The sequence below is a fragment of the Balaenoptera physalus genome (genome assembly GCF_965194825.1).
Source record: "Balaenoptera physalus genome assembly, chromosome: 16".
Taxonomy (NCBI): domain Eukaryota; kingdom Metazoa; phylum Chordata; class Mammalia; order Artiodactyla; family Balaenopteridae; genus Balaenoptera; species Balaenoptera physalus.
In genome coordinates this window covers 26,301,212-26,326,978 of record NC_138898.1, presented here as the reverse complement: position 1 = coordinate 26,326,978, position 25,767 = coordinate 26,301,212, and the positions used below count along the sequence as shown (strand labels likewise).

The 25,767-nt window shown below is 49.8% G+C and overlaps 1 protein-coding gene across 9 annotated transcripts in view; it reads left to right on the top strand.

The window, feature by feature from the left end:
• The first annotated feature begins 3,745 nt into the window (after positions 1–3,745).
• The window catches only part of DNMT3B (DNA methyltransferase 3 beta), a 38,228-nt gene continuing 16,206 nt past the window's right edge, over positions 3,746–25,767 (top strand). For 2 of the 9 annotated variants that reach the window (XM_082432137.1, XM_082432139.1), the window contains exons 1-8: positions 3,748–3,960; positions 16,724–16,904; positions 17,814–17,875; positions 19,356–19,463; positions 20,376–20,501; positions 21,148–21,357; positions 22,718–22,876; positions 24,975–25,082. In XM_082432137.1, the coding sequence (XP_082288263.1) occupies positions 16,730–16,904; positions 17,814–17,875; positions 19,356–19,463; positions 20,376–20,501; positions 21,148–21,357; positions 22,718–22,876; positions 24,975–25,082 (948 nt within the window). In that variant the 5' untranslated portion in view covers positions 3,748–3,960; positions 16,724–16,729. Of the gene's footprint in view, positions 3,961–16,723; positions 16,905–17,813; positions 17,876–19,355; positions 19,464–20,375; positions 20,502–21,147; positions 21,358–22,717; positions 22,877–24,974; positions 25,083–25,767 lie in introns of all 9 variants that reach the window. The other 7 variants (XM_082432134.1, XM_082432133.1, XM_082432132.1 and 4 more) reach the window with 7 other exon arrangements.

Here is a 25,767-nt window from a genome sequence, read left to right as displayed (position 1 = left end):
AAGACTAGCACAAGGAACTCATGAATGTCTTTTTAACCAGATTCTCCATTTGCTTACATTTTTGCGCCACTTGCTTTCCATTCTCCCTCTCCCATATATATGCATATTATTGTTTCTGAACCATAGAAGGGCAAATTGGTGACACTGTGCCCCTTTATGCCTCAATACTTCCGTGTTTATTTTCTAAGAGCAAGAACATGCTCTTATCTATGTTTTTTTGATGACAAAGCAAATGTCCTTTAAGCACAGAATTTTTGTTGTTTCCTTAATAAATATTGATTGCCATCACATCATAATGATTGTGATCTGTTACAATAAATTTTAAAGTAAGCACTGTTGTACCTGTACGCAACCAGAGGAAAATCTGAAATCAATCTAGAAAAACAAGTTTGTGTGCATGTAGTAACATCTATATATTTTTTTAAAATATCAAAAAGCAAAATCTTGGGGGTCTGGGAGAATAAAAAGCAAAATCTTTCTTAAAAATATTTCACTGGGGGCCAAATCCTTGTCTGCCTAACTGGGTAATCCAGTATCAATGTGTTCATTTAAATGCATTCAATGGTCCCAGCAGCAATCCCCTGAAGTCTTCTCTCTCTGTGGCTGAGGAAAACTGAGGTTCGGAGAGACCAAGTGACTGATTTATCAGATTCACATGATCTTAGAGGCCGGATTCAAATCACAGTATCTGGTGAAAGGTCCCCCTCTTGGACATGGGGTCAGTCCCTCTGAGAGTGGATGCTGGGGGTGAGGGTGTGGTGTGGGAGATGTATATGGCACACCTTACCACCCAGACAGTGTGACGAGCACTGGACAGAGAGTTGGGGGACCTGGGTGCCAACCCAGCCCATGCTGTGACTCCACATTCACACGGCCAAGGCAGACCCACTGTGCTCCCCTCCAAATCCACAGTCTGCAAGCCTTCCTCATTTAGGTAAATATACCACCCTTTGCCCTGGTGCTCAGGCTAAAACCCCAGGCGTCATCCTTGATGTCACTCTTCCCTTTACCCACTGGAGCCAGCAATACCACTTGGCTCATCCTCTACAATCTATCCCAAATCCAGTCACTTCTCTCCACCTCCTCTGATCCCACCACTATCCGTAGTCTTCCAGATCAGGCACCAGACTTCTCCCCATCCACCTCCCTACTCAGGTCTGTTTTAAACATCTGAGTCAGAACATGGCTCAAATGGTGACATCCCCACCATGGCTTGCCAGGTCTCATAGGACATGGCCCCCCTGTTATTTTTTCCCTCCTTACTTCCTGTGCTCTGGCCACACTGGCCCCCTGGCTGTCCCTCCCACATGCCAGGCTGGATCCTGACCTGGGTCTTCCCCTGGCTATGTCTTTCCAGTCTCCATTTTACAATATCTTCTTCCCAGATTTATCCACACCCGACTTTCTCTTGTTTGTTTATTTGTGTTTCTTGCCTGACACTCCCTAACCAGCATGTAAGCTCTGAACCTTCCTGTCTGAATTCCTAGCCAGGTAGCTGCCACATAGCAGATGCTCAATCAAGGTCAGGATGCATGGTTGACTCACTTTGCACAAGCCCTTCTCTTCTGTGGGCCTCAGTCCCCTCATCTGAAATGGGGTCCCCAATTCTCCTTGCCCTGGCTCCTCGCGGAGTGGCTGAGAGGCTCAAATGAAGTGGTAAATATGACCAAGGAACTCTGCAAACTATAAAGTCCTGTGCCATGGGGAAACATGCCATTTTTCTTTCACCTCCTTTCCAAATGACAGGACAGAGACCATTTGCTTATTCAGACCTTATATGTTTTTCTTCCTGGAGTTAGGTGGTCTGCTGTCCCTAGAAATGCCTGCCATGTCCCCCAAAACCCTACTCTTTGGCATCTTAACTACACCTCCCAGGCATTCCTGGTGGTACACAGACATCCTTTGCCATGTGGCAGGTCTTAGCTTATGGATCAGAAAACAGAGACCCAGCAGCCCTCTCCACAGGCCCACGAGCTTCATACAATTTCTTTCCTCTGAAGACTTACCACAGATGGTGGGGACAAGCCACAGGCCCTCTTGAGAGATCTTCTTCCTGCACCAACTGACTGGAACCCAATTTTGAATGTTTGTGCCAGAAGGTCAAGGAGTTCCTGCCACTCATTCACATGAGGCTTTCCTGGCTGCTGAGCCCATTTCACTTTCGTATCTCCTTAGTCTCTCTCTGGGTTCCTAGGTAGAACAAGATCCAGTAAGTTTAGAAACGTTTGCGGCTTCCAGAGAATTTACCATTTACTCATTTGCAAATACCTGGTAAGAGATGCAGGGAAAAAGCTGTGGTTTCGGAGCCCAGGAGTCAGGAAACCCGTGTTCATTCATTCAACAAACTTGTATTGAACTCCTCCTTGTAGGCACTAGAAATAGAGCTTGGAACAGGACAGACAGATGTGGTTTCTGCCCTCATGGAGTAGAGTTCACAGTGTGTGTGTGTGTGTGTGTGTGTGTAAAACAAGAATAAGAAAGATGTAAACAAGGAAATATGCAAAGCAATTTCAAATGGCTATACATGCTACAAAGCGAGTGAAATAGGAGTGAAGGAGGGGAGACTGCTCAGGTGGGGTGGTCAGAAAAATCTTTCCAGAAGGTGACATTTTGGGAGAAAACTGAATGGTGCAGAGATCTGGGCAAAGCACATCCAGAAACATGCTTGATGTATCTGAGGAAGAGCAAGGAGGTGAGAAGATTAGATGAAGTGAGGGAGGGGCGAGGCTAGGAGACGCCTGGGAAGGCAGGCTGGAGCCTGCTCACCTAGGGTCTTTGTGGGCCATCTTGTCATCATTCATTTGTTCTTTCATTCATTCAACATTTATTCAGCATCTAACTGTGTGCTGAGACACACTGAGACCCTGCCCTCACAGTCTCATACCTGGAGACACACAATAAGCAGGTAAATAAATAAATACCGTCAGCGTAAATACCAGGTATGAGAAATATCAGAAAGTGCTGTTTTCCAATAGTTCAATGCCCCTTTAAGGGCAGAGGCCGTCGAGACCTCTAACAGACTGGGGCTTCTCCTTCGGGTGATGCCAGCTGTACCCCAGAACCCAGCCAGGGACCTGACTGTCTTCGCTCCTCTGCTCTCCCTCCCCTCCCCTCAAGATGGCCGACAAAGGGCCAGCAGGGTAGGAGGGAGGGAGGAAGGACTAGTCCGAGGGTCCAGAGCGGGGTGACTGACCCGCGGGGACACCGCAGGGCCCAGGTGGCACTGCGGCTGGAGTGGGGGTAAAGGGGAGACCCGGCTGCTGTGTGACTCCGGTGGGGGCTCTTCCTCTTCTGGGCCCCCGCATCCAGACCTCCGCGTCTGTGGCCGTGGTCGGGGTGGGGGGCGGGGAAGACGGGCCCTGGGAGGAGTCTCGAGGGTTGGGGGACGTCTGCGGGGTCCCCTTGAAGGCCTGTCTGTTATGCCAGTGGTGACTTAATCTGCCGGGGGGGCCGGGAGGCGGCGCCTGTGGAGGAGGAGCGGAGGGGTGGCTCCGGAGTGATTTCAAATTTCCCTCGTCCCCGCCCCCCGCCCCCCGCGCCCGAGGTCCGGCTCTGAGTGGCTGCGGCGGGGGCGCCCCCGGGCGGGGGCGGGGCGAGTGTCGGGCCGGGGTTACAAGGGGACTCGGCACCGCCCCCTCCCCACCCACTCCAGCTGCCCGGTCCTGCCCGCGCCGCTTCTTCGCAGCAGCCGCCCCCCCCCCGGCCCGGCGGCTGCAGCCCGCGTGGACGCCCCGAGCGCCCCCCGACGGACGCCACCGGCCCACCGGCAGGCGGGCAAGCGGGCGGCCGCCGCGCCCGGCCGGCAGCGCGGGGGTTAAGTGGCCAAGTAAACGTAGCTCGGCGATCGGCGCCGGAGATTCGCTAGCCGAGCGCCCTGCGCGGCCGCCCGCCGGCCTCCCGCCAGCCTGTCCGGATCCGCGGCTCGACCGCGGAGCCGCGCCCGAGCCAGGCTCTCGGCAGGTGAGCGCCCCGTGGCCCCGGGGAGGCTCGCCAGCCCGAGGATTCCGTGGGCTGGTGGGGGAGGGCATAACGGCGGGGTCCCGGGACTGCAGGGAGGGAATCCCGTTCCGGGACCTTCTGGGGAGGCGGCTCCCATCCGGCTGGAGACCAGGCATGCTTGGGGAGGAGAAGTCCCTGATCCTACTTGGGGGAAACGGGCAAGGAGGATAAAATGGGCGGGGAGCATGTGTCTTACAGCGATACGAGTGGAAGGGATACTTGCTGTGTTCCTGAGACGCAGCGGAGGAAAGAGGTTCGTCCCCAGGGAGGGCGATGGGCGGCCTTCCTGGGGTCTAGAGCCGAGGGGAGGAAGTCTCCCACTGGAGAGAAGTGGAGTTAATGGGGAGGGGTATTCTTACCTGGCCTCGGCTTGAGAGGGAGCCTCCTTGGGAAGGGGGACGGAATAGAAGAGAGTTCGGCCAAGGAGGTGAGCGTCCGTCCTTTATGACTTGTACCTGGGGGTTCATCCGAGGGACTTTTTTTTTTTTTTTTTCCTTTTCCGTCCCAGGGCTAGGAGAGAGCTTGTGGATGGGTGCGGGCGAACAGGTGGGCCGGGGTGTGCGCGCTTCTCGGGGGCGTGTGCCAGAGGAGCGGGCTCGCGGGGTCCTCCCTAGATGAGCTACGGAGAGCGAGGCGCTGCGGGGCTGCCGGGATGCCCTCGGGAGAGGCTACCTTCTCCCTGTGCACACCTGGCCCGGGAGGAGCCGGTCCGGGGCGGCGCTTCCCTGCCCCGGCCACGCTGCCTGCCCTGGGGGCTCACTTTCCATTTTCCCCTCTTCCAGAGTCAGGCTGGTCCCACTTCCCAAACTTGCAAACTGAGGCCTGAAAACATCCAGCAGTACCTCCGTGCCCGTGTGATTGTTCGGCGAGGGAGGGTGGGTGTTGAGTCCCACTTCACAGGGGAGAAAGTGGAAATTGGGAAAGAGCCGGCCGATTTAGCAAGTTAGCAACGGAGTGTTGCTTTTGAGCCTGGGTTTTCCCCGCTGGAGTCACTCACCTGTGGCAGGGAAGGGCTGCAGGAGTTCTGGGCCCAGCCCCAGGCCTGGGCCTCCACTTGGCCTCCTTCCCTTATCATCTGGGCTGAAAGAGGCTGGCTGGGCCGTTGTGCTTCCCCATCCCCTCAAGCTGAGATGTGTATGAATTAAAGAGAATTAAGGACAAGACTATGATTTCTGACTTTCCGCCTCCTGATTTCTGGATGCTGTGAGTTTTGGTGAACTGGTGGTAACTGTTTTTGGGATCCCTGGTGGGGCCCTCGCTTCCAGGGCCCAGGACGCCGACCTGCCTCTGCCCTCCGCCACCAGGACTACTGTGACTTCTTGCACCCCAGCCATTGGAATCCCCAGGTGCAGACTTAATTCTTCCAGCGTTGAGATGATGCTACCTATTTTATAGGCCTGGCATACAGTAATCCCTCAATAAAGGCTTGCCACTCTTGGCATCATTATCTAGTGTGTGGTCTAAGAAGCAGGCTGCCCTCTTTTAGGGGAATGCATAGGTCTTTGGCATGTGTTTAAATCTGTCCCTGTAAATCTGTTGCCCTCTGTTCCTTAGTTATTACATCTGTGAAATAGGAACAATCGTACTGATAACCCCAAGTTGTGTAAGAACGAAACTAGTTTTTACGTGATTTAACCTCTAACCCTCAGTGTTTCCTCAGATGTCTGACAGAGGTAATAGCCCCTATCACATTAGGCTTGGGTTAGGACTCAATGCGATAGTGCTTGGCATAGCAGGTGGTGAATGTTGACATTGTACTAATTAACCGCTAGCCCCTCTTTTTAGGGTGGCCATTAATGAGAATTGGGGATGAAGGGAGGCACCTCTGCTGGCCCGTCCTTTCCTGCCTTCCTCCACCAAGGTATTCCTCTGAGCTATGAAAGCTTTTCCAAATCATTGTCCTCAATTTGGGAGTTGGCAGGAAGGAGTGCCTTTGTTCCTTTTTGAAAGGAACATGTTTTTGTTTTATGGGTTGGGGCCATTTTTACACCTCCGCCCAAATTTGGGGCCTACCTTGAAGGCGTAGAGCTAAGTGAGATCCTTTCCCTTTCCCCATTAGGGTGGAGAAGGCTGAGACAAAGGGCCCAGGGCTGGGGCTGGCTGCATCCCGCTCCTTAGAGCCATAAGCAATACCTCCACCCCTTGCAATGTTGGCTAGGAGGGGAGGAGGGTATCTGGGAGCTGCAGGGGGCGAAGGGGAGGAGCAAGGGAGGTGGGGCTGGGAGAGACTGCTTCCCCTCCTTCCTTTCCTCCAGCCACGTGGGGCCTGCAACCCAGAGGGGCCTGTCGCGCTTTCTTACTGCAGCCCCAAGCTTCCTGACTGAGGGGTGGGGGGGCGGTTTTGGGCAAGTTCTCCTTCCCAGAAGACTTGCCGTGGGACTGACTCCTTTGTCTCAGACCAGCTCTCCTGCCAGCTGTCCCGCCTCCAGGCTCAGATACTTTCCAATTTCACCTGAGATGGTCCTCACTGAATCTGAAACTCCTCTTGGTCCAACAGCATGGCAAGTGCCTCCACCTCAGCCTTTGAGAGGTACAGGATCTCAGGTTAGGCACCCTCTTGGTGTTGAGTGAGTTTTAAAATCATGAATTTAGGGTGATTTTTCAGTTTCATGGTGGACCAGGGCTGGAGGACTACAGAATTCCTCGTGTCGTCGGCATGCTCTTTGTAAAGTGATGGGCTGATGTTCTCACTGGGCCGAAAAATTTGCAGCTGATGGAACTCGGGGAGATCCAGGTACTTCGGCAGCTTGGTGGTTAGTGCTTTTCAGAACTTTCATATCTGCCAGTATCCCAGGACCAAGAGTTTGTCCTTCCAGAAGGGAACAAGCCCAGTCCAGGTGTTCAGATGTGTCTGGCTGTGGCTTGAGGGAAGTGGCCTGGTAAACGCAGAGGGAGCCCACACGTGGGGCTGCTGTGCTGGATTACCTTTCTGTGAAGTGGGTACAAGTACACACACACCCAGTAGAGTTGGTAGGAGGACGAAATGGAATCCAGGGGCCTTTTAGCTTAGCAAGCCTTAGGGTGCACTTTCACAAAATGAGTTAGGTGGGGGCCCTAAGTATTGAAAAAAGCCTGTTATGCTCTAGGTCATGTTAGTCATTGGAGTCAGTACACTCACGGGGCCTGGGCTTTGGAATCAAATCGGGATTTGTATTCCTGTTCACTCAGTTTATAAGCTGGTGGTGAGCCTCAGTTGCTCCATCTGTAAAATAGGGATGCGTTGTTGGCCAATTCCAGGGGATGTTGAAGTCAGTTGAGACGCCATAGATTAAAAAGTGCACATACTGAGGATTCAATAAATGTCGCATTATGTGGTAAATACTGAAATATTAGCAAGTGGTCATTATTTACGTCTTGAGAGAAACAATCCTGCTTAGCATTCCTGAGATTTTCCTCAGGGAATAAGCAAAAAGTGAGGAGGACCTGTTTTGTGTAGGCAATTGGAATATTTCAAAAAATGACTTTTATTGTGTTAGATACAAATGAAAATCAAATTTACCGTCTTCAGATGCCAAGAAAAAAAACGGGTCATGGCCTATAATCTCACAGTCCCAACGTAATGAATGTTTTGCTTTCACTGGGGGAGGGGGTCTTCCCAATTTCTTCTAGAAGTGGATAAAAGCGTAGAGAGGACCAGCAGCCCTTCCTAAATGAAGGGATGAGAACGCAAGGAAAGTACAGAGTGGTGAGGAAAGGTGCTCAATTGGGGCAGGTGCCCGAGGGCACTGTGGTCACCTTTGGGGCCGGCTTCCCAAGCAGATGGAATTAGCCATTGAAAGATTATGATGAGCAGGAAGTTAGAAGTGCATTTTCAGAAATGACTGATAATTGATGGGTGGGAGGGATCCGTGGGGAAATGTCCTTGACCAACAAATTTCCTTTTGGGGACAGGTTGATGCTGACCAGGTGTGTGGGAGGAGGAGATAACGGGAGGAGTGGGCCCAACATCGTTGGGGACTCCTCTCCTGAAGTTGAGGGAATAAATTTCCTTGAGCCATTGCATCCCTTGTTTTTTTCTACTCTTTATCAGATGTGGTGCCTGCTGGCCTGGTAGAATTTTGGCCATTTGTCCTTAAGTTCTGCTTGCTCGTGTCCTCAGCTTTTATGTTTTGAAGGGTTCTTGTCCTACAAATGCCAATTGTAATGATGTCTTCATCTTGTTTTTTGGACACATCCCGTATCTCCCTGAGAATCTTCTTCATTTAGCGTTTAGTGCTCCGTACAATGTTTCTGAGTATGTCTTTTTGTTTGTTTGCTTTTACTGTTTTCATTTCTCATATTTAAGTTTTGAAACTTATCTCCATACTTGAGAGAGACCGAAATCATCTGTGGGACTTAAACTGGAGGGTTTCTTTGTGGGATAGGGACTTGAACTTGTCTTTGGGTCTCCCAAAATCTGAAGGAAGTTCTCTGATACTGGTTTGTCTTATTCCCCGTAGCAGAGGAATCTTTAGTGCCTTGCCCAGAGAGATGTACAGGCCTGGCTGTGGGAAAAAGGTACCGGGGAGTTCTCAGTTTGGTGTTAATCTCTCCCCCTGATCAGGTCTCCTGTGTTGCAGCCCTGGTGGAGAAGTGGTTGCCTACCTGTTTCTTTTCCATCCCTCCCTGCAGCCCCACCTTCTGAGGTTAACTGCGCTTCCTAAGCAGCATTTATTTCCCGTTGCGTTTGCTTCCTGTAGCAAATGGTGGCATGCTGGGGCCAGAGCCAGGGCCTTCCACTGCGCTTCAGCTCCTGGAGAAGGGATGATGCCTTCTTGGTCAGTGTTCCCATTCTTCAGCACAATGCTGGGGCCCCTGACATCCTGGCTCCATGAATGTGTGCTGTGTAACTTGAGTAAAGCAGCAAAAGCAGGCCTCAGTCAAGCCTGAGTGTCCTGTAGCTGCGGCACTGAAACCCAGAGGGGACACCGCAGGTGAGCAGGAGACCTCACCTGGGACACGGTGAGAAATGCAGTGGTAGGCGAGATGCCTGAACAGGCAGGTGCTGTCTGCAGGGATTTTCTGGGTTGTTCTGGGTTATATGGGAGGCAGGATGGTAGGATTTGGAAAATTCTGAGCAAATGTGCATAGAGGTGTGGGTGAAATCTTGTCCTCTGTAGTGTAAGAAGAGCAGAACAGGTTTTGGGGGTGAACCTACCTTGTTGTTATCTCCACTGTCCCCTGGCCCTCCCTACCCCCCAATTCCTAACCTCAACCCCATGAGGGCAGGGGCTGGCTGGCCCTTGCCTGCCTTTGATGCTTCTGCTGAACATGGTTCCTGAAGCATAGCAGGAACTCCTATCTGAATGGATAAGAGTGGCCTTTTCCAGGGTCCTGATCTGTCCTAGGATGTTATGTGTTGGGCTGAAAGCACAGTACAGAGTAACTGCTCAATATTAAATATTGTCACCCTTACCTAAGGCCGCACAGCTAGCAGGGAGTGGAATCTGCATTGAAATGCTGTGAAATTTCTGAGCCCTTTGCCTCCTCCACCTGGCTTAGACCCACAGAACTGGCAGGATGCAGTTGGGTTAAGATGCTCTGGAGTACCTGTCTGCTGACTGCTTTGTCTGCAGGCCTGATTCACCACTGCGTTGAGGTGGGCGGGCCCAAACCCCTGCCAGGTAATTGTGGCTAGTTTTTCAAAAAGCCGTTTATGTGAGATATCATGGGCTTTTATAAAAAAGCCAATTTAGTATGCAATTCCATTTTAACCTCATATAGTTACAACTTTATTTCTTGTGAAAAAAGAACTTTTTTTTTTTTTTTGGTCTCGCTGTGCTGTGTGGCTTGCAGGATCTTAGTTCCCCGACCAGGGATTGAACCCGGGCCCCCACAGTGAAAGCCCGGAGTCCTAACCACTGGACCGCCAGGGAATTCCCATGATGGGAACTTTTAAGATCTACTCTCAACAACTTTCAAAGATACAATACAATTTTGTTAACTACAGCCACCGTGCTGTATGTTACACCCCATAGTAACATACATAGGGACTTAGTTACATACATAGTAACAAACATAGGGATATAACATAGGGACTTAGTTATAACTGGAAGTTCATACCTTTTCATCACTTTCCCCACTTCCCTCATACATTGCACCTAGTTTTTCTTTTTTGTATTTTTTAAAAATAAGTAATGCTCAAGAACTAATTTTCTGATTAATCTGTAAGTCCTCTCATGGAAACAACTAGGAATGATGTCTAACGTGCAGTGCTAAGCTCCCTAGAAAAGAAATCGAAGGGCCAGAAGAGGGAACTAGAAACAAGAAAACCCAAACTAAGGGATGTTCAAGACCTTTAAGGAGAAAATCAATGAAACTTCTCAATAAGGTTGGCAGGCTTGTCCTAGGAGGTATGAGCATTTATTATAAAGCTACCACGATTAAAAGAAGTTGCAAGGGGTAAATACCAAAAAAAGAAGTGAACCCAGAGACATCCCATTTATATACAGGAACTTTATAAAAGAGGTGGAGTTGAGACGTACTAGTTATTATATGTGTCTGGCTTTCCTTATAGGGAAAATTGAGATCCCTACCTCAAACCATATACAAATAACGTAAGGTTAACTAAACTTGAACATTTTCAAAGGAAGAAATGTTTCTTGGGCAGTGACATTTTAAAGTTGACTTTCTGATTGTGAAAGTAACATGGGGATATGGTTGTCCATTCCCCCACAAGCTACCTTCCTGAGAGACCTAACTTTTTACAGTTAGAGGAAAAATGCTGGAGGAACTTTGCTTAATGCCCATGGTAATGAATTAACAAATGGGATTGTATTGTTGGGCAGACTTTCACTTTACATGGCTTCATCTAGCAACAGTTGCCCCATTCTTTGCTTCTCAGTGGTCTCCCCGGTGTGGCTGCATATAATTTAGCCAGTCTCCTATTGATCATTTGTTTGCAGCTTTTGCTACAACAAAGAAAGACAGTGCCGATCTTGCCCACAGGTTTTGGTGAGAGCTTTGTGGTGAGTCAATTCCTCGTAGTAGAATCCTGTGTAACAGGATGCAGACACTTGACATGTGAGATCATACTGTCAGATTGCCATTTTCAAGGCTGAATCAATATTCCCATGGCATTGGTATGTAGATGGGCTGAGATTTAAGACATTGGCTGAAGCAACAGATGCAGCCTGCTGGGAGGGGCAGAGCTGAGGGTGTAGCTTTTCTGAATAGTGATCTCCTTTCTTCCCTTACCCCCTGGGAAGAGGGCAGAGGGTGCTTTGGCTCTGGTTTTGCCAAGGAGGACAAGGCCACAGGAGTGGGCATGGCAGCTCCCAGAATCCTCTGCGTCTCACCATGCCCCACCTGTCATTCTGGGTGACCTGTGGCTTCCCTGTCCACATCTGCACGTCCTTCCTAGGGCTTCCCAAATAACTTGTAGGGGAAGGGGGCTGGTTGCTTGCATTTTGTTTACATAGGGTAAAAAGTTTGGCTCCAAACTCCAGTTTAAGCTGCCATATCATTTCAGATCTGTCTGTACGTTCCTAGGTTTTCCTGTGAATTATCTAAAAGGTAATGATATATGATTTTACCACAATCCATTGACAAACATCCAGGTATTTGTTAGTATTTTGCTATTAATGAGCAATGCTGCAAGGAACATCCTCATAGTCAACTTTTTTACTTGTCCAATTTGACCCCTGCTGGGATCAATTCTTATGATGATTCTGATAAATATGCCAAGGACCGGCTATTACTGTACAATGACAGTGGTGCATGTAGCCATGACCCAGAGGCACTGAGCAGTTCTCCAGACTTTGGAATCATCGTGGATGAAGGGATGCTTCCTTTTGTGAGACAGAACTGGGAAGTCTGCCAAGACAGCACACGAGAAAGCATAATCTCCAGGTTTTAAGGTTTTGTCATCTACTTTGGGATCTCTAGCACCAACCACCTAGGAATTAGGTGGGGTCACTTCATTTCACAGACTATAAAACTGGGGCTTGAGGAAGACAGTGAGGACTTTTTCTTCCCACTTTCCTGTGAATCTGATCTCTTATGGAATTTAGTGGAGATCCCAGATCAGGCAAAGGCACTGAACTGGGACCCTGTGCTCTGTGTGCAGCCAGGTGGGCAGCCTATTTCTGGCCTCCTTGACTTGGTACTGTCGCTGCTGCCTGGCTGCCTCCCTCTCCACTCACCTGGGTGAGCTGTCCCTCCTGGGCTTACCTTTTATAACTATGCTTACCGCATCGTTTTAAAATGTCTTTAAGATCTGACTTCTGGACTAAGGCCTCAATCTCCATCACTTAGTCACTCTGGAAGCCTCAGCAAGGAATCTGCTGATCTGTTTCCTCTGAGCTTGTTTACTCATCTGCAAAATGGGGATCATAAGAGTAGCTCTTTTTGTGAGGTACATACTGATTGCTCCATCTCAGCTATTTTTGGGGAACAGCTAAGAAAGGCTTGAGTAGTTCAAGGGCAGGAGTCAGGAGTCAAGATATCCCTCCCACAGGCTGAGAAGGAATTTTTTAAACAGGGGAGGTGGGATTATCTTTCAACCTCTCCCTTTTTACTTCACCAAATCTCTAAGCCCTGGGTGGACTAACCATGGGCAGGGATGCCCAAGTGGCCACCCCCGTTCCACCACTTCGCCATCATGCCCACCATTCCCCCCTTCCTGCACTGTGAGTTTAATTAATGCAATTAACATTTACAAGGTGCCAGGGAAATAGTTCTGCTGCTGGTGCCAGCCTGGAAGAAGTGAGTGACATCACTTCTCAGCTTTATAGCTGGGTTGGTGGGGGGGAGTCCCTGGGCCTCCTCCCTGAGTCTAATTAGGGGTGCCACCCACTCTTCTGTCTGCCACATTGCATTTGGACACGTCTGACCTGGTTCAGTCGGGACACAAGCACCCTGCACTAATGAGGCAGGGCCTTGCAGGAGGAGCCTTGCTGGTGAGCCCACCCGGCACTGCTGCCCACCCCCAAGTCACGTGCTGGACCCCAGCCTCTGGGGAAGGGTCAGAGTTCACCTGCATCACGAGGACGGACCACTACCTCCTGTGAAGGTGAATGCTCAGCTGGTGTATCATGTCCCTCAGCCATAGGGCTCCCGTAGACCCTGGGATAGATGGTGCATTGTTCATAACTTGTCTCGGGCACAGCAGTTACAGGCACATGCCCAGGACTGCCTGGGCATGAGTTTGGTGCTGCCACTTTGCTGGGTGACTTAATTCATCTGAGCCTGTTGACAGCAGGTTGATGAGAGGGCTTGCCTCAGGATGGGGTAGGGGTTAGAGGTTTGTACTGCCTATAGCTTACAATAGGGGCCTGGGAACTGTTAGAACAGCCAAGTGGCAAGGCTGTCCTGAAGCTGGTATGTGAGACCCGCTGAAAAATCCCTTAGGAAGGTGCCACCTCTGTCAGGGAGGTAATCCGGCCAGTTTATCCTCCAGCGCTGGAACCATCAGTCTAGATGAAGCAGCTGGCTTGTGTTGGCCATGTTATCTGGGAAATGCCAATTTTGACTCATTACAAGCCAAACAGCTTCATGAGGGAGATTTGTATCTACCATTACAAACCAATGCCTGGTGCTAATTTCTTCCTGTTGCCAAGAGCATGTAGTTAAAATTCGTGTGTTCTTATTTAATTTCCCTGGACTCTTTGAGCACCTTTAAACAAATCTCACCGGTCAAGTATGTATTATGTTGCCTAACCTCAGTTTGCCCATCTGTTATACAGGGATAATAATATGTACCTCATGTAAGGATTGCATGAATTAATACAGGTAAAACACAAAAAGGTGCCTGGCATATAGTAGTAAACGCTGAAAAAAATGATCAAGTGAGAGGATTTGTATATCTACATGGAGAGGGCCAGATTATCACTTTTTGAAGCAGAGACCTAGGAGAGAACCCTTCCTGGCTTTTGAACTGTGGTTTTTGAAATCTGAGTATGTGACAGGGAGATGGGAGATGGGGAGGGCTTCCAGGCTGAGGACCAGCAGCAGCACACGCCTGGAGCTGGATCTCTGGCCTTGTGTATAACCTGGACGGGAGAGAAACTGAGCTGGGCATCTTTCAATCATGCCGGCTCTGGACGCTGGTGTGTGTGGTGTAGCTAATGTCGTTGCAAATCCAGGGTAATGAAAACTACAGGGAAGGAATTTTTAATGAAATCACATTGAATTATGCCACTAGAAGTAATTATTTTACATGCCCAGCTCACCCCAGGGCACCCAGGTAGCTGGTGACACAGCTGGTTGGTTTCCTTTCCTGAGTCTTCCTCCAGTGGCCATGGGTTAGGTTCTAGGGGCAGGATTTTTCCTGAATGTTGAGATCTGGCTTTGGGAAGGACCTCTGCTCACTTGTCCATCCCTCTTGGCAGGCTGGTGGACAAGTTAGCACTGCTGAGGCCCTGGGGAAGCCTGAGGGTGGTTAGTCATAGTTAATCATTGTCAGCTCCAGGCTGCAGGCCCCAAATGGGTCTGTCTAGGAGCGAGACTCCCATTGATCCAGTTGGGAGCTGTCTGAGGGAATCCTGGGTCCCAGATGAGAGGCAAGTCTTGTCCCTTGATTTCAGCCTCTGACCTGATACCAGCTGCTCACTAGAAGCCCTGTCTGCCCCTACCCCCTCCACAGAGCTCCCCTTGGACCCTCCTGGTGTCTTGTACCCCATGGCCCAGCCTCCCACCCCCTGCCAGGCCACCCAAGTTATTTAGTTCACTGGTTTGGCCTGAGGCGAAACGCTGGAAATTAATCATTACTTTGAACCACACTCCAGCAGTTTTCCTGGGATACTGGCCACTTGGACTCACAGGAACTGGCCATAGGTCAGACAACCTGTTCTTCCGGGTCGGGGCTTGAGAGTGAAAGGGGCTGAGAAGTAGCTGGGTCAGGCGCTCCTCCTTTTCCCTGGGGCTGGTGAGAGTCCTTAACATGTGTTGAGAGAAAACACCAGGAACTGTGAACCTGCATACATACCCTGGACCACATGGGGTGGTTAAACTACATCAGTGTATACATTTGTGACCCAGGAAGTGTTTCTTTTCTTTTTTTTTTTTTGTTGGCTGCTCCGAGTGGCTTGCGGGATCTTAGTTCCCCCACCAGGGATCGAACCCAGGGTCCCACAGTGAAAGCGCTAAGTCCTAACCACTGGACTGCCAGGGAATTCCCAAGGCAGTGTTTCTTTAATGTGCATATTGATCACCCAGGGATCCTGTGAAAATGTTGATCATGATTTAGTAGGTGCGTGAGATTCTGCAGTTCTAACCAGCTCTGGGGTGATTCCCTGGCCCCTGGGCCATATGAGGACTAGCAGAGGTCTAGTTGTCCCACACCCGTACCTGGGGGATGGACCTGTGCAGAGGACGGAATTGAGAACCCACGTGACATTGCAAATCCACAGTGGGGCACTGCAGGCCTCATCAGTGAGCCCCACAGCGCCCCCTGGTGGGTATGGTGCCAGCGTCACCACTGCAGCTTGCAGCCTAGACGATACTTCTGGAAGGTACCCTGGAGGCTAGCTTGGTCATCAGGCACCATGTGGTGAGTCTCCAAGATGGGGAATAGGGGCTGGCAGTGATCAGCCCCCATAGGCAGCCGTTTGCTGGGGAAACTTTTCCCAAGCAGGGTTCCAGGATAGGACAGTGTGGCACCAAATACTGGAGCTGCTTGGGGGAAACAAAGGAATGGGAGCCTGGGGGCCTCACCCTTCCGATTACATGTGGTTTCTTAAAAAAATTTTATTTTATATTGGAGTATAGTTGATTAACAATGTTTCAGGTCTATTATATATGATTTTTTGACTTTGGAGACTAATCAGGTCTGTGTATCAGTTTTCCTTTTCTATAAAATGGGCCCACAGTCACATTAGGAGGAATAAATGAGAGCAAGGTGCAGGTTCTTGAGGCCAACATGTCACAGGCAGTGGGCCAGGTCGAAGGTCGCACAGCCCTCCAACGCATCACTGAAGACCTGGCCCGAGCTGGTCTTAGCTGAATAGCCTAGTGATGGTGCAGTTACCAGGGTGGGCAGCAGTGGGGAAGCAAAGGCCCAGAGGTGGGGTGTGGCTGGAGCAGATGGGGAGCATGCCCCTTGTTAAATGCCCCAGTCCTTCCCGCTGTGTCTCCTCCATCCCTCCCTTCTTGGGAACTTGGGACTCTGAGCCCCAGCTGGTAAGGGAGGACGAGAGTGAGCGACAGGCCAGCAGACCAATGGGCCCCTGAGGTTGGGGTGGGGCGGGGCTTGTGCTGCCATGGAGAGGAGAGAAGCTGTTCTGTGGGGGAGGAGGGGGCGGGTGGGAAGAGGACCTGGAGATTGAGGGGAAGGGAGAGAGCAAACAAAGGGGTCAGGAGGGAAAATAATGCACTGGCTTCCTGAGGCCCTGCAGAGGCTGGGCAGGGAGAGAGGGCCAGGGGCAGAGGGGACCAAGGCTGGCGGCAGGCAGGCCGGGGCAGGCGGGCCCTAGATGGCATTGTTTGAAGTGGCCGGCTAATTGCACAGAGCAGCCTGAGCCTCATACCACGGCCCAGCTCCCTCCTCTGTCCTGGGTGCTGGCTTCTGAGCCTTCAGGTCGAGTGGCCACATGGAACCAAGTCCCGATCCTCCGAGTTTGGTGAGGGGGGCAGGCTATGGGGGGCAGCCTGGGCGGGGTCCTTGGGCGGGAGTATCACCCTGAGGACAAGTCATGGGGCCTCTCTTGGCCTGAGGACCTGGAGCCATTGGCGGGAGGTTTGGGGGCATGCTGCCCCCTTGTGCCCTTGCTTCCCTGCTACCCTCATCATTCTGGCCCTCCCGCAGGAAACAATGAAGGGAGACACCAGACAACTCAACGGAGAGGAGGACACCAGCAGGAGGGAAGACTCCATCCTCACCAACGGGGGCTGCAGTGACCAGTCTTCCGACTCCAAGGACGCGCCCTCGCCCCCAATCCTGGAGGCTATCAGCACCCCGGAGATCAGAGGTGGAAGAGGTGGAAGAGGTGGCCTGGCCTGTGGGGAGGACGGGTGGGCAGGCACTGGGGACCACAGCTGGCACACGAGCCTCTGAGCAGGCTCAAGGCAGGTTGTGGGGCGAGAGCCTCATACCACGGCTCTGGGGAAGCTCCAGGGAAGGGAAGAGGATGGAGGCAGAGCCCCTGGCCTCCCTATTTTCCTGTCACCTCAGCTGGGACTCTGAGCAGGTGACCCCAAGGCGATGACCCTTGTTCTTTTCCAGACATGGGGGTGGTCGCGGCATAGATAGACTGAGGTCTTTGGCCCTTTTACAGGGGCACCCCTCTCCCCTAGCAGCTGGGCCTGTGAATTTTATGGGAAGAAATACACTCAGGCAGGGAGCGTCTAAGGCTTGCTGCCAATCCCACCCTCTCCTGCCTTCCCCTCTGCTGCTCCCAGATCAGATCCCTTGGGATCCTCCCCACTGAGATTTTCTGGCCCAGCTGGTTTGGAAACCCCTGTATTGTCCCATCCTGCTGTTGAGAACTCCTCAAATTGTGCTGTCCAATAGCACTTTCCAGAGGGTGAAAGTGTTCTATTTCTGCATTGTTCACTACGACAGCCAGGAGCCACATGTGAGCACTTAATGTGGCTGCGATGGCAGGCACTGGAATGCTCATTTAAGTGGAGTTAGTGACCACTGACTGGGGCAGCACAGTTCTGGAAGGAATGTGTCAGGAGTACCTTCAGTAGTGTTTCGGGTTCTATTTCATGCAGGCCTTGGGTCCTGTTGCTTTACTAATACATTGAGGGGACTATGGGTCCCGAGGGGTTAGGAGTTAACCCCTGAAGATGCCACTGGGTTTAGGGAGACCCCAGGCCACAGCCCAGAGAAGAGACCAGGACAGCCTGGCGGCTCCCCCTTCCTCAGCAGACTTTGGTTCTTTCCTCCACAGGCCGCAGATCAAGCTCACGACTGTCCAAGAGGGAGGTCTCCAGCCTGCTAAGTTATACTCAGGTACCCGCTCCACTCTCACTTTTTGTGATTCAGGGGAATTCTCTTTGGTTTGCATCAAATAGGGAACCTGAGGCCCACTTAAATTGGTACCCAGTAAATACTTGTCGAATGAGGAATTTGAACATTGCTAGGCACACAGAAGACTTCCAGCAGCCTCACTTAGGATGCCATTTGCTGCTGTTATTTGCCAAGTTTTTGAAATTATTTTTTTCTCAATCTGGATGATCAATTACATTGATAAATTTCTACTGTAGCAAGCTGTCCTTTTATTCCTGGAATGAGTCCAACTTGCTCGTGGTATGTTTTAAATTGGATGTACTTTAGCATCTATTCATGAGTAAAATGAATGTATGATTTATTTCTTGTAATATATCTGTGTCCGGTTTGATAGCAAGGTTGTGTGGCCATGTGGCCTCAAGGATTTTTTTTTTCACATTGGAAAGAATTTGCCTGGCTTGTTTTAGTGGATTTTCAACCATCACTGAAATATCTTTTACCACTTGTTGCAATATCAGTGTTTCTGCTTGATTAGTTTTTTCCAAGTTATAGTTTTTCCATGTTTTTTTTCACTCCTGACATTATTTACGCCTTCTGTTTTCCTATTAATCATATTAGTTTTGTCAATTCGGTTACTTTTTCAAGGAACCAGTGTCAGGCATTGGGACAAAGTCATGGACAAAAGTTGTGGACCAATGAAAACCTACCCTCATACAGCTTCTCTTATCCTCATGGAGGACAACAAGTGGGCACCCAGATGATGAGGAGTGAGAGCTGTGTGGGGAATTGGGAAGGGACAGTGCTGGATCAGAGGCTCAGAACAGCTGTTTTAGTCTCTGAGCACTTCCTCTGTGCCCTGCCGTGGGCACGCGTGCATTATTTGATTCTCACTATAAGCCTGTTCTTCCCTTATAAGGGAAGAACCGTTGTACCAATTTTAAAGAGAGGAACGGACTCACTCGAGGCCTTAGTTGGCAAGTGAAAGTCAAGTTCTTAACACTCCGGCCAGACCTCGAGCCACTCACCACTGCTCTGGTTCTCATGCGCAGTTTTTGTTGGGTTTGGTGTGCAGCATGGGACATGCACTTGACACAGGATTGGCGCCATTTCTTCTTGGTCACTGTATCAAGAAGCATCTTCCTTGAGCCTGTGGTTTCTCCCAGACACTGTTAATCGTGGAGATGGACCAGGTCTCCCTGCTGCGCACAGCGAGCTAGACTAACCATGGTGTGGGCACGGAAGGCTTCACGATGCACTTTGCATTGACACCATTTCTTTGGTTTTCTAATTCCACCAAGGTTTCTCTTGAATTCATGATCATGTGGTAAGCCATTGCAAAATATTTTTTGAACAAAATGAGGTTGAAAATCTTTTTAAGTCACTCAGACCAATATTATGATTGTTTTCTATATGATTGGCTCTTCATTTTAAAACTATTTTGGTTATATGACATCCTAAAATTCATAATGTTTCATTTGTAAAGGATCTGACGGGCGATGGAGATGGCGAAGGGGAAGATGGAGATGGCTCCGACACTCCAGTGATGCCAAAACTCTTCCGTGAAACCAGGACTCGGCCAGAAAGCCCAGCTGTAAGTGCCAGCCCTAAGCCAAGGCACTTCAACCACACATCAGCCTGCATTAAAAACCTTGTCCAGGATCTCCCTGGGGGAACTTTGAACAAATGTTTTGAAATTGGAAAATGATAGCAAAGCTCATGAATTATCATTGTGAAGGTTTTCACGTGGCAGTTCTCTACTTTTTTGGGAAGCACTCTAAGAAGTGCCCAAGGGTGATAGTTTGCAAGTGGATGATTCAACTGCCAGTTACCTTTGGGAGTCGCTTCTGTAGGTGGATTCTATGACTTAAAATCTGGAAATGGGAAGGCAATTACTGCTCATGGTCACCCAGCCTGTTAGAAAGCAGGCTGACACTTGGTGACCATGGCAGGTGCAGTTGATAATCTCACCCATGTGATGTGTATCATCCCGTTTTTTTACAGGTGACAGAAGACGCCGGTAGTTTACTCAAGGTTAAACATTAACTCTTGTGTGCAGGATTTGAACACAGGTCTGCAACACCCAAGTTCATGCCATTTTTGAGAAGGAAGCATAAGGGCTTCTCATCCGTCTTGGTGATCCAGTACCTTCAGGAGGAATGCAACAATAGTAATAATGCTTTTGGAAAAGAAAAGTGTTTGATTGAGAGTAAACTTGGATTTTATTTTTCAATTCCATTTGCAGGTGCCAGTTTCAGCTGTGCCAGGCAGACTGGGACCTGCTGTAGATTGTCAGGCAGCCCTGCTGGCCACTCTGATCCCTTATCCCACAAAGTGGGGAGTTTCTGGGTGGGAAGTGACCAGTCCAGAATCCCTTCCTGCTAGAGCACCTTGTTCACTTCTGTTGGCCTGAGGCTGCCTCTCAAGCCCAGTCCTCTGGGCCCCCTGTCTAGGACCCCAGCCTCCATTCACCAAAGGCCTCGTGCTTATCCTCTCTTGCTTCCAGGTCCGAACCCGAAATAACAACAGTACCTCCAGCCGGGAGAGGCACAGGCCCTCCCCACGTTCCACCCGAGGCCGGCAGGTCCGCAACCACGTGGACGAGTCCCCCGTGGAATTCTCAGCTACCAGGGTTGGTTTCCCGGACGCTCAGACCCCTGCCCCCAGTCTCTAACTGGAAGATCTGCCCCTCTCACCACACCACGGAAAGTGGCCGCTGTATAACCTGCTTCCTTTCTTCACACTTATCATCCTTTCAGGATCTTACCTTTCCTTTCTCTCCCGGGTGCTGGGTAAGCTCTTCCTAAGCCTGATGACTTCTCTCCTGGCCTGATCCCTGGATGGAACCGTGGTGGGAATGCAAGAATTGCCTGTTGACTGGGTTCTTACTCCTCCTCGGAAAAAGCTCAAACCACTGATTCCAGAACTGTCTTGTCTCCTTAGTATCTTCAGTGACTCTCTTCAGGCAACCCCACGGGTTACAGCAACTCTCGACTCCTGTTGCAAGGCTGGGCACCAGGGAGCCCTCTCTGAGCATCACTCGTTATCCTGACGAGGATAACGATTCTGTCCTTGTCCTTAAGGAAGTTGCTTTCTCTCGCCACTTAAGGGACACTTACTTGTTCCTGGAAAACCATCCTTGGTGGTCTCTGTTTCATTAACTTAGGTCTTCACTCTGCTTCACTTCTGCTTGCTTGGGAAGCCATTGGGGGTACCACTGGTCTCTGGTCACCCACCTGGTCTGCTGTGGCCCAAGCTACGTGTCCTTTTGTCCACAGTCCCTGAGGCGGCGGACAGGATCATCTGCAGGCACGCCATGGCTGTCCCCTGCCAGCCCCTACCTCACTATTGACCTCACAGATGATGATGTGGTGCCCCAGAGCAGCAGTACGCCCTATGCCCGCCTGGCCCAGGACAGCCAGCAGGAGAGCGTGGAGTCCCCGCAGGTGGACGCAGAGGGCAGAGATGCCGACAGCACTGAGTATCAGGTACCACTGGGGAAGGGCTGAATACAGGGAAAAGGGAACACTTACCCAGAGGTGACTTACTACGGTTTTTGTCACTTTTATCATAATATTTGAATTCATTTGCCAAGTACATTTTTCATATGCAACATGGTCCTTGCTACATCCTTATCTCCTAGACATAACTCAAGCACCAGATTAGTTTACCATCGGATTACTGATTTTCTGAACATGACATCTTTGTACCTAGAAATATATATACCTTGTATACATAATTCATAATTCTGTTCATCATGTTTATATATACAATTGTTGATCTGCTTCTTTCCCTTATTAGGAACTGGAGTTGCCTCACTTTCATGTCTATAATCCACTGTATTGTGTAATCCGTCTAGGGTTGTTCATAATTAACCAGTTGAGCTTGTTGGTTTCACTCAGGCTTTGTTACATATGCATGTGTATATGTATGTACATATATCATGTAGAAATCCTTTTTTCCATGTACATGACTTCAGAGTAGATCTTTTTTTTAAAATTAATTTATTTATTTTTGGCTGCATTGAGTCTTCAGTGATGCATGGGGGCTTTCTCTATTTGCGGCGAGCGGGGGCCACGCTTTGCTGCGGTGCACGGATTTGTCACTGTTGTGGCCCCTCCCGTTGCGGAGCTTGGGCTCGAGGCACGCGGGCTTCAGTAATTGTGACATACGGGGTCAGTAGTTGTGGCTCGTGGGCTCTAGAGTGCCGGCTCAGCAGCTGTGGCGCATGGTCCCAGTTGCTCCACAGCATGTGGGATCATCCTGGATCAGGGCTCGAACCCGTGTCCCCTGCATTGGCAGGTGGACTCCCAACCACTGCACCACCAGGGAAGTCCCAGAGTAGATCTTATAGATACATTTTAATAACCTGCATGATTCCATGGGCATCTCACCTTTTATGGCAAGTTTTTATGTGCAAGTGGCCAAATTTTTTTTTTTTTTGCATTTTAATGGCTTTGTAATATCCCATTTGATGGCCTGTGGTGGGAATATCCAGGTTTTTTACTCTGATCTTACTTCCTGTGAGTTTTCAGTTAATATCTTTCCAGATACTAGGTTACATGTTACAGGTTACATATTATAGATCCAATGTAAAAAACCCCACGTTCCTGTCAAACAACCAAACTTGCCCATGCTCTGCCCCTCATTTTCAAGCCATTCTCGCTGAATTTTCAACCAGGAAGTGTTGGAGGTAGGGAATTTCCTGAGGAACTCTGCCTGCACTTGCAGGAAGCCCTGTGTTGGACTCCGAGGCAGTTGCCATCGGGGTCAGTGGGACAGGCAGGGTTTTTCCTTGGCCCAACTGGTCTGTCTCATTGCGATTCCTTCATGTGGTTTTTCTTGCAGGACGGGAAAGAGTTTGGAATAGGGGATCTCGTGTGGGGAAAGATCAAGGGTTTCTCCTGGTGGCCTGCCATGGTGGTGTCCTGGAAGGCCACCTCCAAGCGTCAGGCAATGTCTGGCATGCGGTGGGTTCAGTGGTTTGGCGATGGCAAGTTCTCCGAGGTGAGTCCAGGGCAGGGCGAGCTTTCATGGGCTTGCAGACCCACAGTGTTTTCCTTCCCTTCCTTTTACAGTTGCCTTTTAAGATAACGGCCTGCTTTCTGCAGATGGATGAGACTCTGTGACTCTGTGTGTCCAAAAGGAGGACAAAAACTTCCCTTGCTCATTGGCTCACATAGGCCCAGAGCTCTGGATCCATGGCCACCTGGGCTCTGTTGGTCTATTTCTCTGTGCAAGAGTCACCAGTATGGATTCTGAGGGGCAGGAGTGGCCACCCTGGAAGATACCCTCAAAGTACTCCAGTGGAGAAGCCTGGAAGAGACAGGAAGGGGTGTCTGACTCAGTCATTTAGTCCTAGGGGCAGAGACATCCCTGGCTGGGCTTAGAGATGGATCCAGGGTCACCTGGTGACAGATATGGAAAAGTTCTTTGAGTGGTGATTTCACTGTCTCTTGATTATTGATATTAGCCATTTAAAGCTCACCTTTTGTATATACATATATATATTTAAAAAAAAATACTTTATTAAGATAAAAATTTGCTTACAGTGCAGTGCATAGATCTTAAATGATCTATGATTCAATGAATTTTCAAAAATGTATGCACATATGTAAACAATATCTCAACCCAAATATAGAACATTTCGACCTCTGCAGTACGTTCCCTGTACACACCACCCCCGTAGGTGACCGCTGTTCTGATTTCTATCACTATAGACTAGTTTGGATTATACACAAACTTATGTAGATAATATAATATGTACTGTTTTGTGTCTGGCTTCTTTTCATGTACATAGATTTTTGAAAGTTGTCCTGTTGTAATACTCATCTTTCTTGATGAGAGTCTATGTTGGGGATGAATCAGGCTTTTGATTCTTACACCTTTTGAAGACACCTTCGTAGACCTCCAGGTTTTGATTAGAATGCGGCAAACAATACTTTTCCTGTGATGTTGTCTTTAGCGCATCCCTCAACGTGTCCAGAGGTTAGGTGAGGAACAGCAGAACAAGTGGGCTGGGGTGGAGGCAGGTGTGGGAATGAAGGACCAGCCTAGTACATCTGTGGGACTTGGCCTCAAGTTGAGATTTTGGTTTTCCCATAAATTGGGCCATTTGCCATTAACACATTGAAGTTCTCAAAGGGCAAGAATAATATGACCTGGAGTCTCCCTGGTGGGGAGAGTCTGCATACAGAGGTCCTCCTTGGCCAGCAGAGGGAGCTGAAGGACGAATGTCCTGGGCCTGTGCTCTCCCTGAAGCATCTAATTGCAGGGCGATGAATTGTGTGCAATGAAATGAAAAAAAAACATGGAGTGTTTGTAATTGCTTTGGCCCAGTGAGACATAAAATGTGCTTAGCAAGACTTAGCAAGACTGCGTCTGATGCTAATATTTAAGATGCTGTTATGTTAGCATTATGGGATGGGATTGCAATATGGGGCCTGGTGCTTAGGCTGCTTGCTGTATTGAAGCAGTTTGGCATTGGGGTAGCACCTGCATTTCCATGCACAACTGTGTTGAATCCCAGTTCCTTCTCACCAGTAGTGGCAACACCCCTATGGGTGGTTGGGCTTAGAGATTGAGAGGGGAGCATGAGTGCCAGCACTGGGGAGAATGAAATATCACATGTCTTGTCAGCTCTGAAACCTGAACGCCCAGTTTCATCTCATAATTGGCAACCCAAGTGTTTCATGCATGGCCTGGGGACCTGGGGATGAGACTTATAGAATATGGATCTTTAGCCCCAGTGGAATTCTTGTATTAACAATTCACGATTACTAAAGAGAGCTTACTCTGTGCCAGGCACTGTTCTCTAAACACATCCATTAGCTCAATAAAAGGCTAAACTAAGTAGACAGTAAATAACAATCACAGCTATTTGTCATGCTCACGGAGGAGGAAAGAACATGTGCAAAACCCCTAAAATTGGAGCATCCATGGTGAATTTCAAGACTGAGCTGCAAGGGGGTCACACCAGGGATCATGAAAGTCATTTGCTCTGAAAATATCTGTGAACCTGATCCCCAGGAATAAGCTCATGAGAAACCCAGGGCACCCAAGACACAGGCTGTAGGTGAATGTTGATGATGGCTTTCTCTTCTAGATACCAGCAGATAAGTTGGTGGCCTTGGGGTTGTTCAGCCACCACTTTAACCTGGCGACCTTCAATAAGCTGGTCTCTTACAGGAAGGCCATGTACCACGCTCTGGAGGTAACATGGTGGTGGGTGGCTAGGGCCTGGCCCCAAGAATGGGTGGGGTTAAAGCAAGAAACATACAGAAAGCCAACTCAGGCCTCGGTGTGGCCGAGGATGGGTTGGAGGGGACCGGGGCAAGCAGGGAGGAAGGAGGTTAAAAGACAGTGGCCTGACAGGCCGTGCTGGGAAGGGAAGGAAGGGATTTGAGACTGCCCATGATTTCCCAGTGCTACCCCAGCTCCCGGCTGGTCTCCGTCTGAATTGCCCACTGAATGAGGAAGGAGGAGCCCTGGGAAGTAGGAGGCGATATTCGAATCAGTGAGCAAGCTTTTCCAGAACTTGTGGTTCAGGGCCAAGACTGGGCAGCTGCTCAGGGTCAGCTGCTTCCTCCCCTTGTCTGTGGGATCCGTCAGGCTCTGTCCTTCCTCTACCTTGACTTGCAACTGAAAAGATCAGTGTCCTCTGTCCAGCATTTATGAGACAAGCTCTGTGCTTAATTAGACACGTAAGTCCTGGTGCTTCTGAAATAGGACTTAACACCTCCACACCTTCATTAGGGAAATAAAACAAGAAACCTGGAGCTTTCTCAGAGGCCATGAGACAGTGCTGGCTGATGCTTCTCCTATAGCTAAAAAGTGACACAGCTAATTCTGATCCTCTGCCCTCGAGAGGGAGCTGACCACTCCAGTTCCCTATAGGG